This window comes from Sceloporus occidentalis, unplaced genomic scaffold (genome assembly GCF_023333645.1).
Source record: "Sceloporus occidentalis isolate IW3139 unplaced genomic scaffold, rSceOcc1.0.p SCAF_22, whole genome shotgun sequence".
Lineage (NCBI taxonomy): Eukaryota > Metazoa > Chordata > Lepidosauria > Squamata > Phrynosomatidae > Sceloporus > Sceloporus occidentalis.
This window is the reverse complement of record NW_028317002.1, coordinates 9,798,603-9,818,554: the sequence shown is the minus strand read 5'-3', so window position 1 is coordinate 9,818,554 and position 19,952 is coordinate 9,798,603. Positions and strand designations below refer to the sequence as shown.

At 44.7% G+C, this 19,952-nt stretch overlaps 1 protein-coding gene across 1 annotated transcript in view; it reads left to right on the top strand.

Annotated features, from left to right (window-relative positions):
• LOC149300992 (multidrug and toxin extrusion protein 1-like) overlaps positions 1-19,952 on the top strand; it is a 47,658-nt gene that overhangs the window by 14,682 nt on the left and 13,024 nt on the right. The window contains exons 11-15 of the mRNA XM_089484506.1: positions 11,667-11,775; positions 13,250-13,325; positions 14,669-14,738; positions 14,817-14,949; positions 15,408-15,502. Of these exons, the coding sequence (XP_089340632.1) occupies positions 11,667-11,775; positions 13,250-13,325; positions 14,669-14,738; positions 14,817-14,949; positions 15,408-15,502 (483 nt within the window). The remainder of the gene's footprint in view (positions 1-11,666; positions 11,776-13,249; positions 13,326-14,668; positions 14,739-14,816; positions 14,950-15,407; positions 15,503-19,952) is intronic.

Sequence of the window (19,952 nt, the reverse complement as noted above, 5' to 3'; positions counted from 1 at the left end):
ACAGCCAGGCAAAATCATTCATGTGGGGTATCACTGCGTTCAGGAGATGTTGCTGAACACATATTGGGGTGTTTTGTGATAGTGACATATACGAGAAATTTTTAATTCATACCTGAAGTAAAATGTGTGTGACAAAACAAATGCAAAAAAATGACTAACACAAAGTTTGACAAAGACTGGTGGTAGATATGGTGCATGGAAAGAGTTAAAATACTAGCATTTGAAATACCCTGGGGTGTCTAGTTTTCAAAAATATATAGCTTTATTGGGCACACTGAAATGGCCTGGCTCAAAGATGTACCAAATAGGGCATGGGCAGTGGATCCCCAAATGCCAAAGTTCAACATTGAAAATGTGCATGCCCCAAATGTGGCCCTTTTGCCCCCAAACAGCCAGGCAAAATCATTCATGTGAGGTATCGCTGTACTCAGGAGATGTTGCTAAACACATATTGGGGTGTTTTTTGATAGTGACATATACCAGAACCTGTTTTTTTTTTTTTTTTTTTTTACCAAAGGTTTCTTATTCTGCTATTTGTTTTTTTTGGTTTTTTTTTCAAGTCTCCGTTTATTGAAGGAAAAACAAGACCGTACACGATAGCACAACAATAAAATAACAGTAGCATGGTAAACATAGAGTATTACCAAAAGAACATCAAGCACCCGCAAAAATACAAACTGAAGATGACATCGTAACAGGATGCAAGACAGCGGGTGGTTACAATTGCAAACACAGACAAGTGTTAACGTGGTACAGACAATATGCAAATACAGTACCCATAAACAGCAGTAAGGTGCAATATATATATGCTTGCAGGGACTGAACGGCAAAAGAGCCGAAGCAGGAAGTCCCGGTAAAGTGGGCACAGAGGAGACCAAATAGAACCAAACTAAAACAGAAACAAAACCTGGGTGGCAGGCACACAAATAAAAAGAGAGCAGAACACATCAGATGTAGAGCAAACGCAGAGACCGTACATGGGGGGAGAGAGAGAGCACAGATTAGACCAGGGGGGGGGTCCGGACGATCAGCCAGAGTGGATATAAAGGAACGCCAATAAAACCACTTTAGCTCTACCGAATGGCCCTGGCCCCTAGAAGCGCTAGTAAGGACCTCCATCTGGTAAATAAATTCCACTTGGCGGAACCAAGCAGATATAGAGGGAGGAACGACGGACTTCCAGGAGCGGGGGAGAGTGGTAAGTGCGGCATTAATTAAATGGAATTTGATAGAGCCTTTATAGGCGTGGTACGGAACCGCGTTATAATGTAGGAGCATAGCGGCCGGGGTAGCCGTAAACGCAGGGTCCGACACATCCCGAATGACTGCGGTCACCCTGTCCCAGAAAGGCTTAAGGACAGGACAATCCCACCATATGTGAAGAAGGGAACCTGGGTGGGAATTACAACGCCAGCACGTCGGGGAGACCTGGGGCAAAAATCTGTGTAAATCCAAGGGCACCTTATACCATCGGGTGACTATCTTGAAGAGGGTTTCCTGCACTCTGCTAGATATGGTACCCTTATGGACAATCATGAGCATCCGTTCCCAATCCTCCGGAGAAAAGGATAAGCCCAGATCGTTCTCCCAAAGGCTGAAATAATAAGGTTTGGGGGCAGCCGCCGGAGTGAGCAGGAGAGCGTACAAAGCGGAAAGCAAGTGCGGAGGCTCCGAAGCCTCAAGGCAAAACTTCTCAAAGACAGTGGGAGGGCAGGAGCCAGCACCCATAGCCCCGGTGGAGGAGAGAAAATGCTGAAGCTGGTGGTAAAAGAAAAGAGTCAGGAAGGAGTTAGTCGCAATCCCCGTCAACTCTGACAAAGGCTTAAGGATAGAGCCCCTTGTCACATGGCAGACTCTCAAAGTGGAGACACCCGCAGGAGTGAAGAGCGCCAGACGGGCCGGATCACGACCCGGAGCAAAGTCAGGGTGCCCAGAGATAGGGAACAGGGGGGAGGGGTTGGACACGAGACCCCCAGCCCGGACCGCACACCCCAGGGCCTTCAGGGTGGGGCCAATCAAGGGGTGCTGGGGATGGGATACACAGCGCCGAGGAGAGGCAATCAACGGAAGAGCGGCAATCGGACAAGACACCGCCGCAGCCTCCACAGACACCCAAAGACGGCGAGCCCCAACCGACCACTCCACCACTCGGCGAAGGTGCGCAGCTCTCCAATAGAGCTCCAGGTTGGGAAGGCCCATCCCCCCCGATGTCTTAGGCCTCGTCAAGTAAGAAAAAGAAAGTCTAGGCGGCCTCCCCCGCCAGATGTAGCGGAGAAAGGCACCATGACACTTACGAAAATAGGAGCGGGGGAGGAAAATGGGCAGCGTCTGGAAAAGGTATAGGAAACGGGGCAGAACATTCATCTTGAGAACGCTGACCCTCCCGAACCAGGATACATGAGGGAATGCCCATTTATGTAGATCAGAAAGGAGAGAGGCCAACAAGGGATCAAAATTGAGAGACCGGATCCGGGACAAATCTGAGGGGATAAGGATCCCCAGGTACTTAATATAGTCCTCTTTCCAACGGAAAGGCATAGTGGTACGTATATGGTGGGACAAGTCCGGCGCCAAGCGAAACCCCATCGCTTCTGATTTAGAGAGATTAATCTTGTAGTTGGAGACATAGCTAAACCGGTCCAGGACCTCCAACAACGCGGGAAGGGAACGGCCCAGGTCAGAAAGCGTCACCAAAATGTCATCCGCGAACAAAGAGATCACATGAGATCGACCAGAGACGTTGACCCCCATGATATCCGGGTGAGCACGCACAGCCGCCGCAAGGGGCTCAACCACCAGGAGAAATAAAAGGGGGGAAAGAGGGCAACCCTGCCGCGTACCGTTGGAGAGGGTGAACGGGTCAGACTGGATGCCATTGACCGTAACCCGAGCAGACGGGGAGGAGTACAAGGCACGAACACAGGTCAAGAATCTAGAACCCAGGCCGATGCCCTCCAAGACTCGAAACAAAAAGGGCCAAAACTAGAGGGATACCAGAATAATGAGCATGCGCTAGCAAATCAATGACCTTTATCGTGTTATCGCGCGCCTCCCTCCCTGGCACAAACCCCACCTGGTCCAGGTGTATCAAGCCGGGCAGAAGAGGACATAAGCGGTTGGCCAGGACCTTGGCAAACAGCTTGACATCAACATTAATCAACGAGATCGGCCGATAGCTGCTGCAGAGGTCCAAATTTTTATCAGGCTTAGGAAGCACGACAACGCTGGCGTCGAGCGCCCGAGAGTCAAAGGGCTCGCCCCTGGCAATAGCGTTAAAATGTGTTACCAAATGAGGGCCCAAAAGTGGGAGGAACTTTTTGTAATAAACAGCCGTAAAGCCGTCCGGGCCAGGACTCTTACCAGGGGGGGAATTCTTGATTGCAAATTCAATTTCCGCCAAAGTAATCGGATCCTCCAGCGCCGCACTATCCGCTGCAGTAAGAACACGTTTGAGATTTGCGGACAGGAAATCAGAGGTGGCAGCATGGAGGTCCAGTCCAGGGCGGCATTCAGCGGGAAGATTCTGGTCAGGTAGGTTTGAGCCCTCTTTGCCCTCAAGGCCCTAGCCAACAACTTGCCCGGCTTATCCCCAAACTCATAAAAAAGACGCCGCGTCAACAAAAAATTGCGTTTAATACGGGTGTCTAACATGGTCGCCAAGCGCGATCGAAGAGTGGTAAGTTGCAACTGAAGTGTCGGGAGGAGGGTAGCTTTGTGGCGCAATTCTAGGGCTTCAATTTGCCGAAAAAGGGATAAGACAGCATCCGAATGTTGCCGCTTAGCCGCTGCTCCCAGCCCTATCAGATGACCCCTCACGACCGCCTTGTGGGCCTCCCAAACCACCGCGGCAGAAACATCTGGAGTGACATTGTCAGAGAAGTACTGAGAAATATGGGATGACAAAGTCGACAAATTACCCGGGTCATCCAACAACGATTCATTAAGCCGCCAACTCCACCGGGGTCTTGGCAGAGGAACCAGGGAGAGCCACATGAAGACCGGGGCATGATCGCTTATAGTGGAAGGGCCAATCGTAGCAGAGCGCAGGAAGGACAGATGGAAATGGGAAATGAAGAAGGTATCTATCCTGGAGTAGGTGGCATGGGGGGCAGAAAAATAGGTATAATCCCGCTCATCCGGGTGCAAGGTCCGCCAAGTATCTATGAGTTGATTGAGCTTAAGATGCCTGAGGACTTTGCGAATAATAGAGTACGGGAGATGTGACCTACCTGAGGAAGTGTCCACCAAAGGGTCGAATACCATATTAATGTCCCCGCCCAGGACTGTAATCCCCTCTTGGAAGTCCGCCAATTTATTAAGTATCGAAATAATGGAGCGGCCCTGAGATTTATTAGGGGCGTAGAGATTCGCCAAAGTAACCTTCTGGGAGCCTACATAGCCCTTGACTAGTATGCAGCGCCCCTCGTCATCTCGCCATTCGTCTAAAAATTGAAAGCGGACCATTTTGTGTATCAGGAGAGCCACACCCTTAGTCTTTGAGGAAGGGGAACTAGAAAAGAAGGCTTGAGAAAAGTTCCTATCCAGGAGTCGACGTTCCGATCCCTGTTTGAAATGGGTCTCCTGAATAAAGGCAATATGAGATCGAGAAGAACGGAGAAAGGAGCAAAGTTTGGAGCGTTGTTCCGGTTTATTTAAGCCCCTGATATTGAGGGTTACGAAACGCAAATGGTTAGATGGCATGGTTAAGGCTGACGTAATACAGAGTAAGTAAAGAGGGCCACCACAGGTCGAACAAATCATGAACAAAAAACAATAAAACACAATAACAAAAGAAACATGTGCATGAAGTGTAATGTGTGAGGTGCACGTAGGTCATAACAACGCCTACTACAGCGACACAAAGTGTCGACAACATATGAACTGAGGGACTACAGAGAGTCCCCAATTCACTGTCCACGAACGGACAGGGGAGCTCGGGGGGGGGAAGCGCGGCAGAGCAGATAAGGAAGTAAGGCAAAGAAGGGGGACAGTGGAGTAAGAGAGAGCGGGGGAAAGAAAGGGACCTCCGCTGCCGCCCACCGTCGGAGAGGGCGGAAAACAGAGGACAAAGAAGACGGGAGAAAGTGGCAGGCCAACCCTCGCACCCCCAATGGGCACCGACAAAGCGCCCACCGGGAGAGAGGGGACACAGACACAACGGGACGAGACGCAAACCACACATGGAAAAGAACAGCGGAAAGGAGATAAGAGCGGAGGAAAGGTGGAGACCGGGGCAACAGACCGGGGGCAAAGCGAAGGAGAAGATACCCAAAACAAGGGGCACCTCGAGCCCTCCGGCATGACCGGCTGAGTAGGACATACCCAACAGGATACCAAGGCTATGCGCGAGCGTATGTGTACGACAGGCGGTGAGTAGAATCGCTCAAGTATAAGGTGGCCACCACCAGTCACAGCCCTAGTGAGCCGACGTAACATAAAATCGACGCAAAACGCAAAACGAGAGCCGGAAAATCAAAACGAAGCGAAAAAAGACGGAAAAATAATAGGATAAAGGCCGAAAAACCAAATAAAAGACCCGATCGAATGATTTAGTCCCAGTCCACGACGACTACCGGGACGAAAAAAGGCGCAACGTGAGACTAGCACAAACACTCACGTTCCCAAAGGGCCATAAGGCAAACGTCCGAGAAAGGAGGGATTCAGCCTGTGGCGATTAAGGGCGTCGGATCACGGCGGGTCCTCTTCTTGCGGTTGGAATGCAAAGTCCAGGAGGTGGCTGGATCTACGAGAGGTGGCTGATATGTTGAGGCTTCTTCCCAGTCAGGAACCTCCACAGCAGGTAAGTTCAGGGCCTCCAAAAAATGTGGTAGCTCCCCCGGGTGTCGCAAGGTGAAAGAAGCGCCATTCCGCCGGGCAATCAACATGAATGGAAAGCCCCATTGGTAAGAAACTCCAGCATCCCGGAGCGCAGCTGTAATCGGCCGCAACGCCCTGCGTTTTTGGAGAGTCAGCGGAGAAAGGTTTTGGTAAATAGAAAGCTTGTCCCCGTCGTATTCCACAGTACCGGAGGAGCGGCAGGCCTTCAATACCGCCTCTTTGACGGAATATTCGTGGAAACAGCAGACCACGTCTCTCGGGGGGGAAGATGGAGATCCCTTCGGCCGTAAAGCGCGGTGGGCCCTGTCAAACTGGATCGGTGCATCTTCCGGAAGGCCGAGCAGCAAATTGAACACCGACTGCAATACCTGACGAATTTGCACCGGAGGGACCGACTCAGGTAGGCCGCGTACGCGGAGGTTGTTTCGCCTGCCCCGGTTGTCCAGATCCTCCAGCTGTCACCGAAGTTGGTGGATGGTTTCGGTGTGTGAATGTAGGGTGGAAGAATGAGAGTCGATGCGATCGCAAGCGGTAGTGTGAGAGTCTTCAAGCGAGAGAACGCGATCGCCCAGCTGCTTCAAGTCATGTTTAATGACCACGAGGTCGGCCCGCACGCCCCGAAGGGCCTGGTCAAGTGAGGAGTCGATCACGGCCGCCAAGTCCGCTTTCGTCGGGAGCGCCTTAAAAGCTTCTTGCCAGGAGGGACCCGGTGTCACTGGAGGCGGGGAGCCCGCCTCCTGATCCCGGAGGCCGTCGTCGGAGCACTCGCTAATCTGGCTGGCGGGAGAAGGCGCCATCTTGGGCTCCACGTCCCGAGAGTACTGGTCGGGTTGCCCGTGAAAATAGGACCTGACGGATGGAGTGGACGGTCGGTCCCGTGCTCCAGACGTTCGCGGGGTAGACCCCACTCGGTTAGTCTTCCCCATCGTCAAAAAAAGCGGAAAAACAAGCGTAAAAGTCGGACGGCGAGCGGAGCTCGAGGCTTAAGCTGCCATCTTCGTCGAGCGCTAACTCCGCCCCCCAGAACCTGTTTTTTCATACCTAAAGTAAAATGTGTGTGAAAAAACAAATGCAAAAAAATTACTACCATAAAGTTTGACAAAGGCTGATGGTAGAATAAGTGCTTGGAAAGGGTTAAAATACCAGCATTTGGAATACCATGGGCTGTCTAGTTTTCAAAAATATATGATTTGATGGGGTAAATTGCATTGGCCGGCTTCAAAGATACCCGAAATGGCACATGGAGGGAAGAATTACCAGATTTGGAAAAAATGGCTTTGAAATAGCAAAACGCTACCTGTACTTATTGCTCCATAACGTGCAGAAAAAAGCAAAAAAACATAAAAACATTGGGTATTTCTAAACTCAGGACAAATAGTAGAATCTATTTAGCAGGTTTTTTTATTACCTTTTATAGATGAGTAAAATATTTTTCAACTAAAAGTTAGAAACAGTCATTTTTTTCAAAATTTTTCACCATATTTTATACTTTTTTTAATAGTAAATAATATTATACAATCAAAACAATGTCATCTAAAGAAAGCCCTTCTTGTCCTGAAAAAAACAATATCTAATGTGTGTGGGTTCAGTAAACGGGAAAGAAGAAAATTACAGCTAAACACGAGCAGCGCAGAAATTTTAAAACGGCCATTGTCACGAAGGGTACAAAAAGTAAAATCAGCCTTTGTCACGAAGGGGTTAAAGAACAAGATGCTGAGAATGTATGCAGAAATTAGGGAGCATGTACCAAGCTATTCTCCTCTAAGCAGGGGCGTAACTAGAAGCCTTAGGGCCCCGGTGCGAGAATCTGTTAAGAATCTTCGTCCCACCCCTTTTAAGACGTGGGACGAAGTGCTGAGGCACGGCCATTGGGCGGCCTCTTTATCTTCATTATTTGCCGGAGGAGGCTCTCAATAAGATTAGGTATCCCGGTGGGCCAGTCCGGCCCCGACAGTCGGCAGCCCCACGTGCCGCCCATTTGCACCCTGATGAATCTAATTGTGTAAATTGCTTACAAATTGGACAGCATTTCAGACTTCAACATGTCGTTCTGGTGGAAAAAAAACAAACATGTCACTGCAACAAGCCTGCCATTTACTATGTATCACAATACATACAGGTTTAACAATATTTTGACAGGTTTGTTTTGGGTTTTTTGAGGAGAATTTGAGATGTAGATTACCAGTGGAGTTTCATTCTTCACATTATTCATAATCCTGCAGTCATTTTCCATAGCTTATTAAAGGGGAACTCCCACCATTTTTTCTCATGTACATGGAATATATTGTCAGTACAGTCTAGCCATGTGTGCTTAGTAGGTTTTTGATACATAAAGCAGAAGAGCAGGAAAACATAAAATTTTGCATTGGTATTCATAGTTCTTGTTTTCCTGCTGCGAGTTACAGGCAATACATCTGGTGTTCACTGCAGTTATGTCACCTTTCTTAGCCATACTTAGAACACTAAGGGGCAGTTCCAGCCTGTACTGAAGTCAGACACGCTGTACGTTAAGTCAGAGTTACAAATAACTAGGCATTTTACAATTTTTGTGATAATCTGTAGCTTGCATAAGGATTTTTGATGCCCTATGCATCATAATTTTCCATTAATACAGCACATGCAGGCATGGGCATCTGCAAGATCTGCAAGAGGAGGGGTAGAATATCCTCCCAACCCTTCCCCTGTCCCACCTCAATACCTCCTTAACTTCTCCTCATTGTCCACCTTTGTTGGTTCAGGAGAGGGTCTATGACCATGGTAGTAGTAGCTAACCAACCAGCTATACCAGCTAGTTTACAATAACTGTGGTGGTAAAGCTTAGCCACAACTACCCCAATCTACAATTCATATGGTGTTCAACCAGTAATGACTGACTGTATATCATGGGAGCTGTATTCAACAATAAAAAAGTTAGTGTGTTATGTAGGCTACCTCAACCCCAGTCTATAATTACAATCCCCATGAAGTTCAGCCAGCAATAGGGGTGGCTGAATACTATTTTAGATGAAGGTAACAAAAGTGAGTTTTGTTTAGTGTAGCCCCCCAAAGCCCAATCTACAGTTAGCTACTATTCCCATAATAAGCAACTGCTTACTCAACCTCATGGGAGTTGCAGTAAATACATTTTAATTTTGTGTAGTATAGTTCTGTGATGCACAGCAAACATTACAAGTTACAAAAAAGAGGGTTGTGAGGTATGTAGGAAGAGCCTACCTTAGTTTAGGAGTAGCTGATAGGAGCACAGAGACAGGACTGGCACAGGTGCTACTGAATGGGGGAAAACAGGACTGACACATGCAGATTGCAAAGGTGTTAAAACCAATGGTTTTCAGCAACGGTTAATCAGTCTGAAATATAGCACAGACAGGAGACAGGCCGGGTCAGCAATAGTTAATCAGCCCGAAATGTAGTTTAGTCAAGAGGCAGGCCGGGTCAGCAATAGTTAATCAGCCCGAAATGTAGTTTAGTCAAGAGGCAGGCCGGGTCAGCAATAGTTAATCAGTCCGAAATGTAGTGTAGTCAAGAGGCAGGCCGGGTCAGCAATGGTTAATCAGTCTGAAATGCAGCATAGTCTGAAGGCAGGCCGGATCAGCAATGGTTAAACAATCCAAGCATGGTATCGAGGGTTAATACACAAACAGTCGACACAGCAATCCAAGGTCAGAACCGGTAATGCAGTTAGCAAGGAAAAAGGAATAGAGATGGGTACTGGTGCAGGACTCAATGAAACAAATTATACCAGGGTCCCTACCTGAGTGGTAGTGAGATACGGCCTTAAATAGCGTCACAAAAACCAAAATCTCCTGCCAAAATATATGATGTGGCCCCTTTAATGTATGATGTGGCCCCAGCTGGGCTGGTTAGAGGAAGGAGACTCATCACCTTCCTCTGGCAGCTGTTCGACGTCGAGGGACCCTTCCAGGTTGATGCCTCAAGTGAGGGAGAAATCGGGGGCCTCATGGGATACCGCACGGCACGACTGGCTGACTTCACCACAGAGGTCAATGTGGATTCTGACAAGGGTAGTTAGAGGGTATTTAAAAAAAAAGCAAATAAAGGCTTGGAACCAAAAAAGGACACTTGATAGTGTTGCAGCAGTTTTGGCTAACATATGGCTCTCAAAGTGCTGTTATTACATTTCTCATGATGTTTAACCAACCAACAGGATAGCTGAGTATCATGAGATGTGCATTCTACAACAGCTGCAGTACCAATCCATAATCATATGAAAGCTAACCTTTGGTACTCCAGTTGTTGAGTACTCACTGTCCCGTGATGCTTAAAATACCAGACTGGCTGAGGGTCATGGGAAATGTAGTCTCAATGGTTGGAGTATTAACTATTCCTAGATGCAATACATGTTTGAAATAAAGTAACTTGTGTCTGCAGTATACAAACTGTGTCTCTGGCCAGGAGATGAAGGAGCAGCTTCCAGAGCTAAGGGGAAGACACAAGCTAGAGGGAGAACGCAGACTAAAGCACTCTGACAGCAGGGGGTGTACAGAATTATATAAAAGCGTTTTTGCTCCCCTGGTCACCAGTTATTTTTTTCTGCTCTCTGTGTCTAGTTAACCTACTCTAAACAGTAGATTTCTTCACAAGGCTCAAAATAATTTCAGATGAATTTATTATTTCCTTTTTGGCTCATTTTTTGGGAGAACAAATTTGGTTTTCTCATCCTTTTTTCAGAAAATAAATTAATCTCCTTCTACCTTATACCTGCCCTCACCTGCTCACTTACCTTCTCTAGCTCTTTTCTGGTCTCTTCTGATCTCTGTACAGCTGCAGGGACCATACTGACTGGAGAGGTGAGATGAAAAGGGACAAAATAGACAGGAGGGGAAGGGAGTGAGTATGTGACAGAGTATGCTTCTGCAGGGAAACAAAAGACAGGGGCATGTAGTGTACACAGCGCTGGCAATAGAAGCTGCTCTAAATTATAATACAATTCTTGCATGTTTGTATAGCTAAATTAATGCACTGAAATGGTCATTTGCAAAATGTTATAAAAATTACTTAAAATGTATTAGTTTGTACTAATGTACTTTTACTACATTTGTACATTTGTACTTTTATTTAATGTAAGAAAGCTTTACTTAATGTAAGGAAGATTTACTTTACTGAGAAGGTGGTGGAAAAACCTTGCAGCAAAAGTAGCTTGAGGTCTACAGAATCTCTGGGATTTTTACTTTTATTTTATGTAAGAAAGTTTTACTGAACGTAGGGAAGATTTACTTTACTGAGGGTGTGGGGGATATGTGGAACAGCTTCCCAGCAGAAGTAGATTGAGGGCCACAGAACCACTGTAAGAAATGTATGTAAGACATTTTTATTTAATGTAATTACTTTACTGAGATGGTGGTGAATATGTGGAACAATCTCCCAGTAGCTTGACATCCACATAACCCATTAGATTTACCCCCCTTATCTTTGGATCTCTAAATTATAAATTGCTGTGGTAGGTAAGATATTTTAAAGATATTTTTAAACGTGATATGTGATATCATTTAATGGAATCCTCAACATTTTCTAGGAATGCTGCCAAAAATTCTAATCATACCTTGTTTAAGCCTGTGTGATCCCTAAAAAGTAACATCATGCAATTAACTGGCAACTATCCCAGAAACTGTGTAAAAGAGAGTGTTGACTTGGCTATAGAAGGCAAATGAATGGATGAAACTTACTGTATGTCTTTATTAAAATGTTATTACAATTTCATGAAACTTGTATAATTTCAAAAGATATGAGCTGAAAGGGTCAGTAATACATGGTGCTTGACTTAAAGTTCTGTAGGTTCATATTGTAAAACCTGCATATGTCTTCTACAGATACCATTTGGTTTTTCAGTGGCTGCCAGTGTCAAAATAGGAAATGCTCTAGGTGCTGGAGATGTCCACCAAGCCAAACTCTCTACGAAAGTTTCTTTTTTCTGCACAAGTAAGAAAACAAATATGTGTAATGTAAATTTGGTCCAAGACAAGGCAAAAGGAAGGTTTAAGATTTGCAGTATTCCTATTAGTGTTGAGTTTCCAGATCATTCCTAAAAATAATTAATCACTTAAATTGTAACCTGCATTTTTTGCCAGGGCCACTTCATTGTCATGTGACAGAAAAGCAAACAAATTTATGAAAAAGCTTCTTGAATTTCGATGGTTCTGTGGGATTAAACAACAAGATCAACAAGAAGAAATAATAAAATTAAATGATCTGTATAATGCATTCTAAATTACTTTGTAAATAAATGCAAATTATACCGTATTTGCTCGATTATAAGACGACCCTGATTATAAAACGACCCCCCAAATCTGAATATTAATTTAGGAAAAAAAGAAAAAGCCTGAATATAAGACGACCCTATAGGAAAAAAGTTTTACCAGTAAATGTTAATTCATCTAAACTATTTTTTTTTAATAAAAGCTATGATTGAGAAAAATATTTTGGTTTTATTTCCTTCTATTTTCCAACCTGCCCCCCCAGTTATACTGCCCCAGAAATGCCTTATACCCCCTATATGCCACTGTGCCCCATGATATGCCTTTTAACCCTCTAAATGCCACTGTGCCCCATGATATGCCTTTTAACCCTATATGCCACTGTGCCCCATGATATGCCTTTTGACCCCCTATGTGCCACTCTACCTCCAGAAATGCCTTATACCCCTATATGCCACTCTGGTGGGTTAAAAGGCATATTATGGGGAAGAGTGGCATATAGGGAGGTTTAAGGCATTTAGGAGGCAGAGTGGCGTATAGAGGTTAAAAAGGCATTTCTGGAGGCAGAGTGGCATTAAAGGGGTTAAAAGGCATTTCACAGAGCACTCTGCCTCCAGAAATGCCTTATGCCCCCCCCCCCCCATTTAACACTCCCCGCCCCCCCCCCCCCCAAACTTACCGGTGCTTCTGACTTCCCTGTCATGTAGCCAGGGCAGCGTGTAGATCCCACGCACTTATGCTGCAGCCGGAAAATATATAGCACTTAATTGGCCTAGAAGTTACAGTCTGGCAGCAACAGCTCCATGACACTGAATGTCTGCTTGAAGCAATTAATCAGTGAAAAGAAAGTGCTTCCATTTAAAAAGGAAGATTTTTCACACATCTAAGGATCTGAATAGACTGAAGATGAGTATATGACATGCAGAAAGATATACCGTGTAGAGAGCTGGGGTGTGTGGAAAGGGGCAAATGAATATACATTTGCAAAACAGCACAGAAATGTAAAGGGGCCATGCTGCTATGATATGATGACTGAAGTGTCTATTTAGTGCATGTCTCATAACTCCACCTCTTTATTTTTATATTGGTGTTAATATACAATTATTTTGTCATTGTACATCATTAGCTCTGCAGCCGATGTTATTGATTGTGTCTTCTTGATAATGAATGTAATTAATTATTTTTTTCTTGTCCATTAGTCTCTTTGGCATTACTGACCGGTGTTACAATTGCTGGATTGAAAGATTATATTCCATTAATTTTTACACCAGACAGGTTGGTAAATGTTTATCAAGGATGACAGAATGTTGTAGCTTTGCAACAGTTAGATTTAAGTGATATCCTTATTAGCTTACCTACCTTACACTTTTACTAGGGATACACACATATGCACACACATATACTGTATATTTATATATATATAGTGTGTATTCATCCTGGACAATCAAATTGTTTTTTTTAACAATGTCATACTCATTTATGGTCAGATTGGCTTAAAAGACCAATGTCCAAAAAGAGGATAGTTCTGATTGGTACATATTTGTACCACCTTGGCCTACTTAATCTGCCCTTTTATGAAATTAACTTATTAATTATTTGTTATAGCTTTATGCACACTGTAAACCTTTTGCTATTCTGTACTGTGTTACTATTGCAATTAAATACATTTTAACTTACTGTGCACCCTGCCATATATCATATCATTCCCATAGTTAAGCAATGCTCTTTCAAGTCGTAGGAAATAGCAAGTAATGTAAACTTTTCAAAAAATCTAAAAAGCCAAGACATGCATAAAAATGAATATTATTGGAACGTGGGGCTTATATGATAGTCACTGAAAGTAGTAGGAGTAGGAATCCTTTATTAATTGTGTTATATACCAAGGGATCACCATACAATACAATTCCTGCAACCCAGTGGCGGAACTACCGGGGTCGCGACTGCGACCAGGCCCTGGAGTTCTGGCAGTCAGAGGGGGCCCAAGGGGTGCCGAGCGGTCGTTTTCAGCAACCGCTTGGCGCCTTTCTGTATCCTCTGCCGCCGCCTGCATCAGCGATACCCCGACTGCAGTGGTGGGAGCGTGAGGTGTCTGTCTCGGGTGCAGGCGCTTCACGCTGAGTGCCGGCATATGACATCATATGCCAACGCTCAGCAGTGAAGTTGTGCGCACCGCGGCAGAGCAGTGAGACAGAGGCCTCACACCTCCACCACAGGACTGCACGGTAAGTGACCTACAAAGGGGGGTAGGGAGAGGGTAGATAGTGAGAACGGGGTTTGGGAGAAGGTAGATAGTGAGAAGGGGGGTAGGGAGAGGGTAGATAGTGAGAAGGGGGGGTAGGGAGAGGGTAGATACTGAGAAGGGGTAGGGAGATGGTATATAGTGAGAGGAGGGGTAGGGAGAGGGTAGATAGTGAGAAGGGAGGGAGAGGGGGTAGATAGCCTGAGAAGGGGGTGAGGGGGTAGATAGCCTCAGAAGGGGTTAGATGGTGTGAGAAGGGGGTAGATTGGGTGGGGCGGGCTTAACAGATTCTGGCACCGGGGCCCTAAGGCTTCTGGTTACGTCCCTGCTGCAACCATTCCTGGACATGTGATATAAATAATATCTTTTATATCCACAGAGAGATTGTTCATCTGGTTTCAAGTCTCCTGCTTATGTTTGTTCCACTTAATTTTTTTGATGCAATTTCTGTAAGTATTGATTATATAACATAATTACAGATATTATGTGAAATATGCCTAATAACCTATTTTTATTATTACTTCTAGATCACCTGTGGTGCAGTGTTACGCGGAACAGGAAAACAAAAGTTTGGTGCCATTCTTAATGTTGTTGGGTATTACATTGTTGGTTTGCCTATAGGAGTATCCTTGATGTTTGCTGTAAAGCTTGGTGTAATAGGTGAGAATGTATGCTATAACATACACGATAATCCTTCATCCTTTGTTGCTCAGTATCTAAATAGCAAGAAATGATGGGAACAAATATATACAAATATATTTTAATTATATTGCTGTCATATATGGGGCATCATTTTATTTATTTTATTTTATTACATTAATATTTCCCTTTGGGGAGCTGGTAATTCCCTTCATATGCCCCTGAGAATGTGAGGTGAAATTTGCAATTTGTAATCTGTGTCTTAAGGAATTTCCAAGTTGCTTGTGTTTTTTTAGCACATTGATCTCTAATCTCCTACAGTTGGGTGAATATGATTTAAGTATTATTTGTACAAGTGTAAAGCGAGTTGAGAACAGTCTGCAACTTGCCAAATCTTTGTGAAAATGTGCTAATTCATATTTATTGTGTGAGACTTCATTGTGGTATTATCCTTTTAACCACTGCATTCTCTTTTAAAGGCCTTTGGACCGGACTGATTACCTGTACTTTTATGCAAGCTGTGTGTTTTGGGACATTTATTGTACTCCTGAACTGGGACAAAGCATGTGAAGAGGTAAATGTGAATGCCATGTTCACTTATAGTCTAGTCACTTGTTTTATTAAATAATCTAATTTGCTCCATTAGGTAGACTGTGGTTTCTTCTTTCAACACCACCTCCACATGATACATTATTTTCTGTACAGTTTTGCCATTTTCTTCTCCTTTTTTGGTAGTTGGTGGGTATAGAAATACAGGAGAAACCCACAGCAGGTTGTTGCTGGAGAGGCTCCACACCTCTTGTAAAGGGGATACTGAGATACGACAACCTATCCTTTAGTTAGTGAGGTGACTGAAAAACGAGGGGTCAGGAAAGGAAAGGTAAATGAGCACGTCATACTAGAAGTGGTACTGGAATCCAAAAGAAGAGGTTAGTTCCCAGAGGAAGAATAGACAGAGAAAAGTAGAGGCCCCAAAACTGGGCCCTGAGGTACACCAACCAAGTCAAGTATAAGGAGAGGAACAAGTGTCAGAGAAAGAGACATTAAAGGTAGCCAGAGAGGTAGAACTTGAACCAGGAGAGAGCCATATCAATAAAGCGTTTGCAGGAGCGGAAGATTGCTACAGTGTAGAGCCCTGCGCGGGACAGCTTTTTTAATCCCGCTCCCGCCCGCTCCCGCCCGCTCCCGCCCGCTCCCGCTGTTTTTAATCCCGCTCCCGCCTGCTCCCGCAATGTGGGTGTTCCGCTCCCGCCACATTTGTGGCCAATCCCGCCCGCTCCCGCTACATTTGTGGCCAATCACGCCCGCCTCCTTACCTGATTTCCCGCGCAGTCCAGGAAGTTGTTCCCTCACAGCGTCTCTTCTCTTGCTCCGCCCAGGAACAAGGCGGAGTCACAGGAAGTGATGTCAGATCACGTGACTCCGCCTTGTTCCTGGGCAGAGCAAGATAAGACCCGCAGGACCCGCCTCCCAATGCAGTCCTCTACACAGTGTCAAAGGCTGCAGAGGTGTCAAAGAGGATAAGCCAAGTGAAGTGACGTTTTGGTTAAGAGATGAGGAAGTGATGGCTGTCAGTATACACGTATTGTTGTGGCTGAAAAACAGATTACCAAGCACACATCTTAAAAGCTTCTTTAACCCCTTCGTGACAAAGGCTGATTTTACTTTTTGTACCCTTCGTGACAATGGCCGTTTTAACATTTCTGCGCTGCTCGTGTTTAGCTGTAATTTTCTTCTTTCCCGTTTACTGAACCCACACACATTAGATATTGTTTTTTTCAGGACAAGAAGGGCTTTCTTTAGATGACATTGTTTTGATTGTATCATATTATTTACTATTAAAAAAAGTATAAAATATGGTGAAAAATTTAGAAAAAAATGAGTTTCTAACTTTTAGTTGAAAAATCTTTTACTCATCTATAAAAGGTAATAAAAAAACCTGCTAAATAGATTCTACTATTTGTCCTGAGTTTAAAAATACCCAATGTTTTTATGTTTTTTTGCTTTTTTCTGCACGTTATGGAGCAATAAGTACAGGTAGCGTTTTGCTATTTCAAAGCCATTTTTTCCAAATCTGGTAATTCTTCCCCCCATGTGCCATTTCGGGTATCTTTGAAGCCGGCCAATGCAATTTACCCCATCAAGTCATATATTTTTGAAAACTAGACAGCCCAGGGTATTCCAAATGCTGGTATTTTAACCCTTTCCAAGCACTTATTCTACCATCAGCCTTTGTCAAACTTTATGGTAGTAATTTCTTTGCATTTGTTTTTTCACACACATTTTACTTTAGGTATGAATAAACAGGTTCTGGTATATGTCACTATAAAAAAACACCCCAATATGTGTTTAGCAACATCTCCTGAGTACAGCGATACCTCACATGAATGATTTTGCCTGTCTGTTTGGGGGCAAAAGGGCCACATTTGGGGCATGCACATTTTTCAATGTTGAACTTTGGCATTTGGGGATCCACTGCCCATGCCCTATTTGGTACATCTTTGAGCCCGGCCATTTCCGTGTGCCCAATAAAGCCATATATTTTTGAAAACTAGACACCCCAGGGTATTTCAAATGCTAGTATTTTAACTCTTTCCATGCACCATATCTACCACCAGTCTTTGTCAAACTTTGTGATAGTCATTTATTTGCATTTGTTTTGTCACACACATTTTACTTCAGGTATGAATTAAAAAGTTCTCGTATATGTCACTATCACAAAACACCCCAATATGTGTTCAACAACATCTCCTGAGCGCAGTGATACCCCACATGAATGATTTTGCCTGGCTGTTCGGGGGCAAAAGGGCCACATTTGGGGCATGCACATTTTTCAATGTTGAACTTTGGCATTTGGGGATCCACTGCCCATGCCCTATTTGGTACATCTTTGAGCCGGGCCATTTCAGTGTGCCCAACAAAACCATATATTTTTGAAAACTAGACACCCCAGGGTATTTTAAATGCTGGTATTTTAACTCTTTGCATGCACACATTTTACCACCAGCATTTTTTCAAAGTTTGCAGTAGTATTTTTGTGTGTGTATTTTTCCCACACACACCTACTTTATGTATGAATTTACAGCTCTTGGTATATGCCGCTGTCACACGACACCCCAATATGTGTTCAGCAACATCTCCTGAGTACAGTGATACCCCACATGCATGGGTTTGTCATTTTTGGGGGGAACTAAAAGGCCACATTTGGTACGTGTGCATTTTTCTAATTGGAAATTAGATGTGTGGCCATCCTTCCCCCCGTGTTAATTGGGACATTGTTGAACCCGGCCAATTCAATTTACCCCATCAAATCATACATTTTTTAAAAGTAAACACCCCATGGGCATTTAATATGCCAGTATTTTAACTCTTTCCATGCGAGAATTGTTTTAAGCTAATATGCTAATTTTAGGACTTGCTCACAAAAATATATTTTTTATATATATATATATATTTTTTTTTTTGCCTTTTTTTTTAATTTTTTTAACATTTTTTTTCAACTTGAAGGTTCCCCTGATAGTGACATCAGTGGGAAATTATTTTTACATTTTACTGGTTTTTTATTATTTTTTTTCTAATTATTATTAATTTTATTTTATTTTTAATGTATTTTTTCTAATCACACTGTGATTAGAAAGCTGAGCTCCATTGACTTGCATGGTTGAATGCAGTACCTATATTCAACCTGCAAGTGGAGCCAGAGTTCTCTAGAGGGTCTGGAGATCGTCTAGCGAACTTTTTAGACTTTATTGTTTTTCTTTATTGAATTTTCCCGGACCGCCGCCATCTTGCTGATGGCGAAGATCACCGGCAGCTGCGGCTGTGACCGCTCTCCGGAGCGGTCACAGTCCATCCCCAGGTAAGTGTTTGGTGTTGCTGGATGCCTCCTGATCGAGGCATTCCAGCGACACCATTTAAGTTTAAAACGGGCGTCCGCCGCCATACAAAGTATGGCGGATGTTGACGTCCCGGGGAGGGGCCAGAGATGGCCCCTTTGTGCCGATAATGGCGTTGCTGAATGCCTCGAGGTCGAGGCATTACAGCAACGCCGTTTCGGTGCAGAAAGCGAAAATAGATCGCTTTCTGCACCCGTTGAATGACGTGCCGGTCCTGGCACGTCATTTGTCGTTATCGGCTTGAATTTCCGTGACGTGCCCCGACCGGCAATTGTCATCAAGGGGTTAAAATAGTGGCATGATGAGGGGGTTGAGAACACAAAGGTGGAAAATAAGGGAGGTCAAAAAGGTAGGTTATGGACACTGGAAATATGATAGTTAGAAGGTAGTAAAAAAAAAATGAACCAAAACAGGACACTTGGTAGTTTTGCAGCAGCTGTGGCTAACATTTGGCACTCATGCTGTTATTACTAGACTTGTGCATTCGTCTTCGGGCGAACATGAAAACGAACACGAAGGGTCCGTTTTTTTGTTCGTTCCGAAGAAACGTAGAAGAGAATACAGTGCCGGTAAAACGTAGACGAAGACACACACACGAAGAATCTTCGTGATCGTCTTCGTCTTTGTCTACTAATCTCCCCGGTCCCTTCCCCATCTAGCCTACTTTATCTTCACGGCATCGCGGGAGTTGACTGAAGCGGAAATCCGCAGGTTCACCGTCAGGGGTTACAGGGCAGTGCGAGTGAGCCTATTGGTCACCTGCAGGGTCTTCCTCTGGCATCAACCAATTGGTTGATGCCAGAGGAAGACCCTGCAGGTGACCAATAGGCCCACTCGCACGGCCTTTTTAACTCCTGATTTCCGCTCCTGTTAACCCCTGCGATGCTGCGTTGGATAACGGGAGCAGAAATCCTTAGGTTAAAGGGCCGTGCAAGCGACCAATAGGCTTACTCGCACGGCCCTTTACCACTAGTTGCTATGCAGAAAAAAAAAATCTGGGACCCTGCTGCAACAGTTAAAAGTCCGTGCCAGCGACCAACAAAGTCGCTGGTACGGACATTTAACTTAGCATAATCACTTATTATAACTTCGGACATAATGCTGCCCTCTATTGGTAAGATACATTGA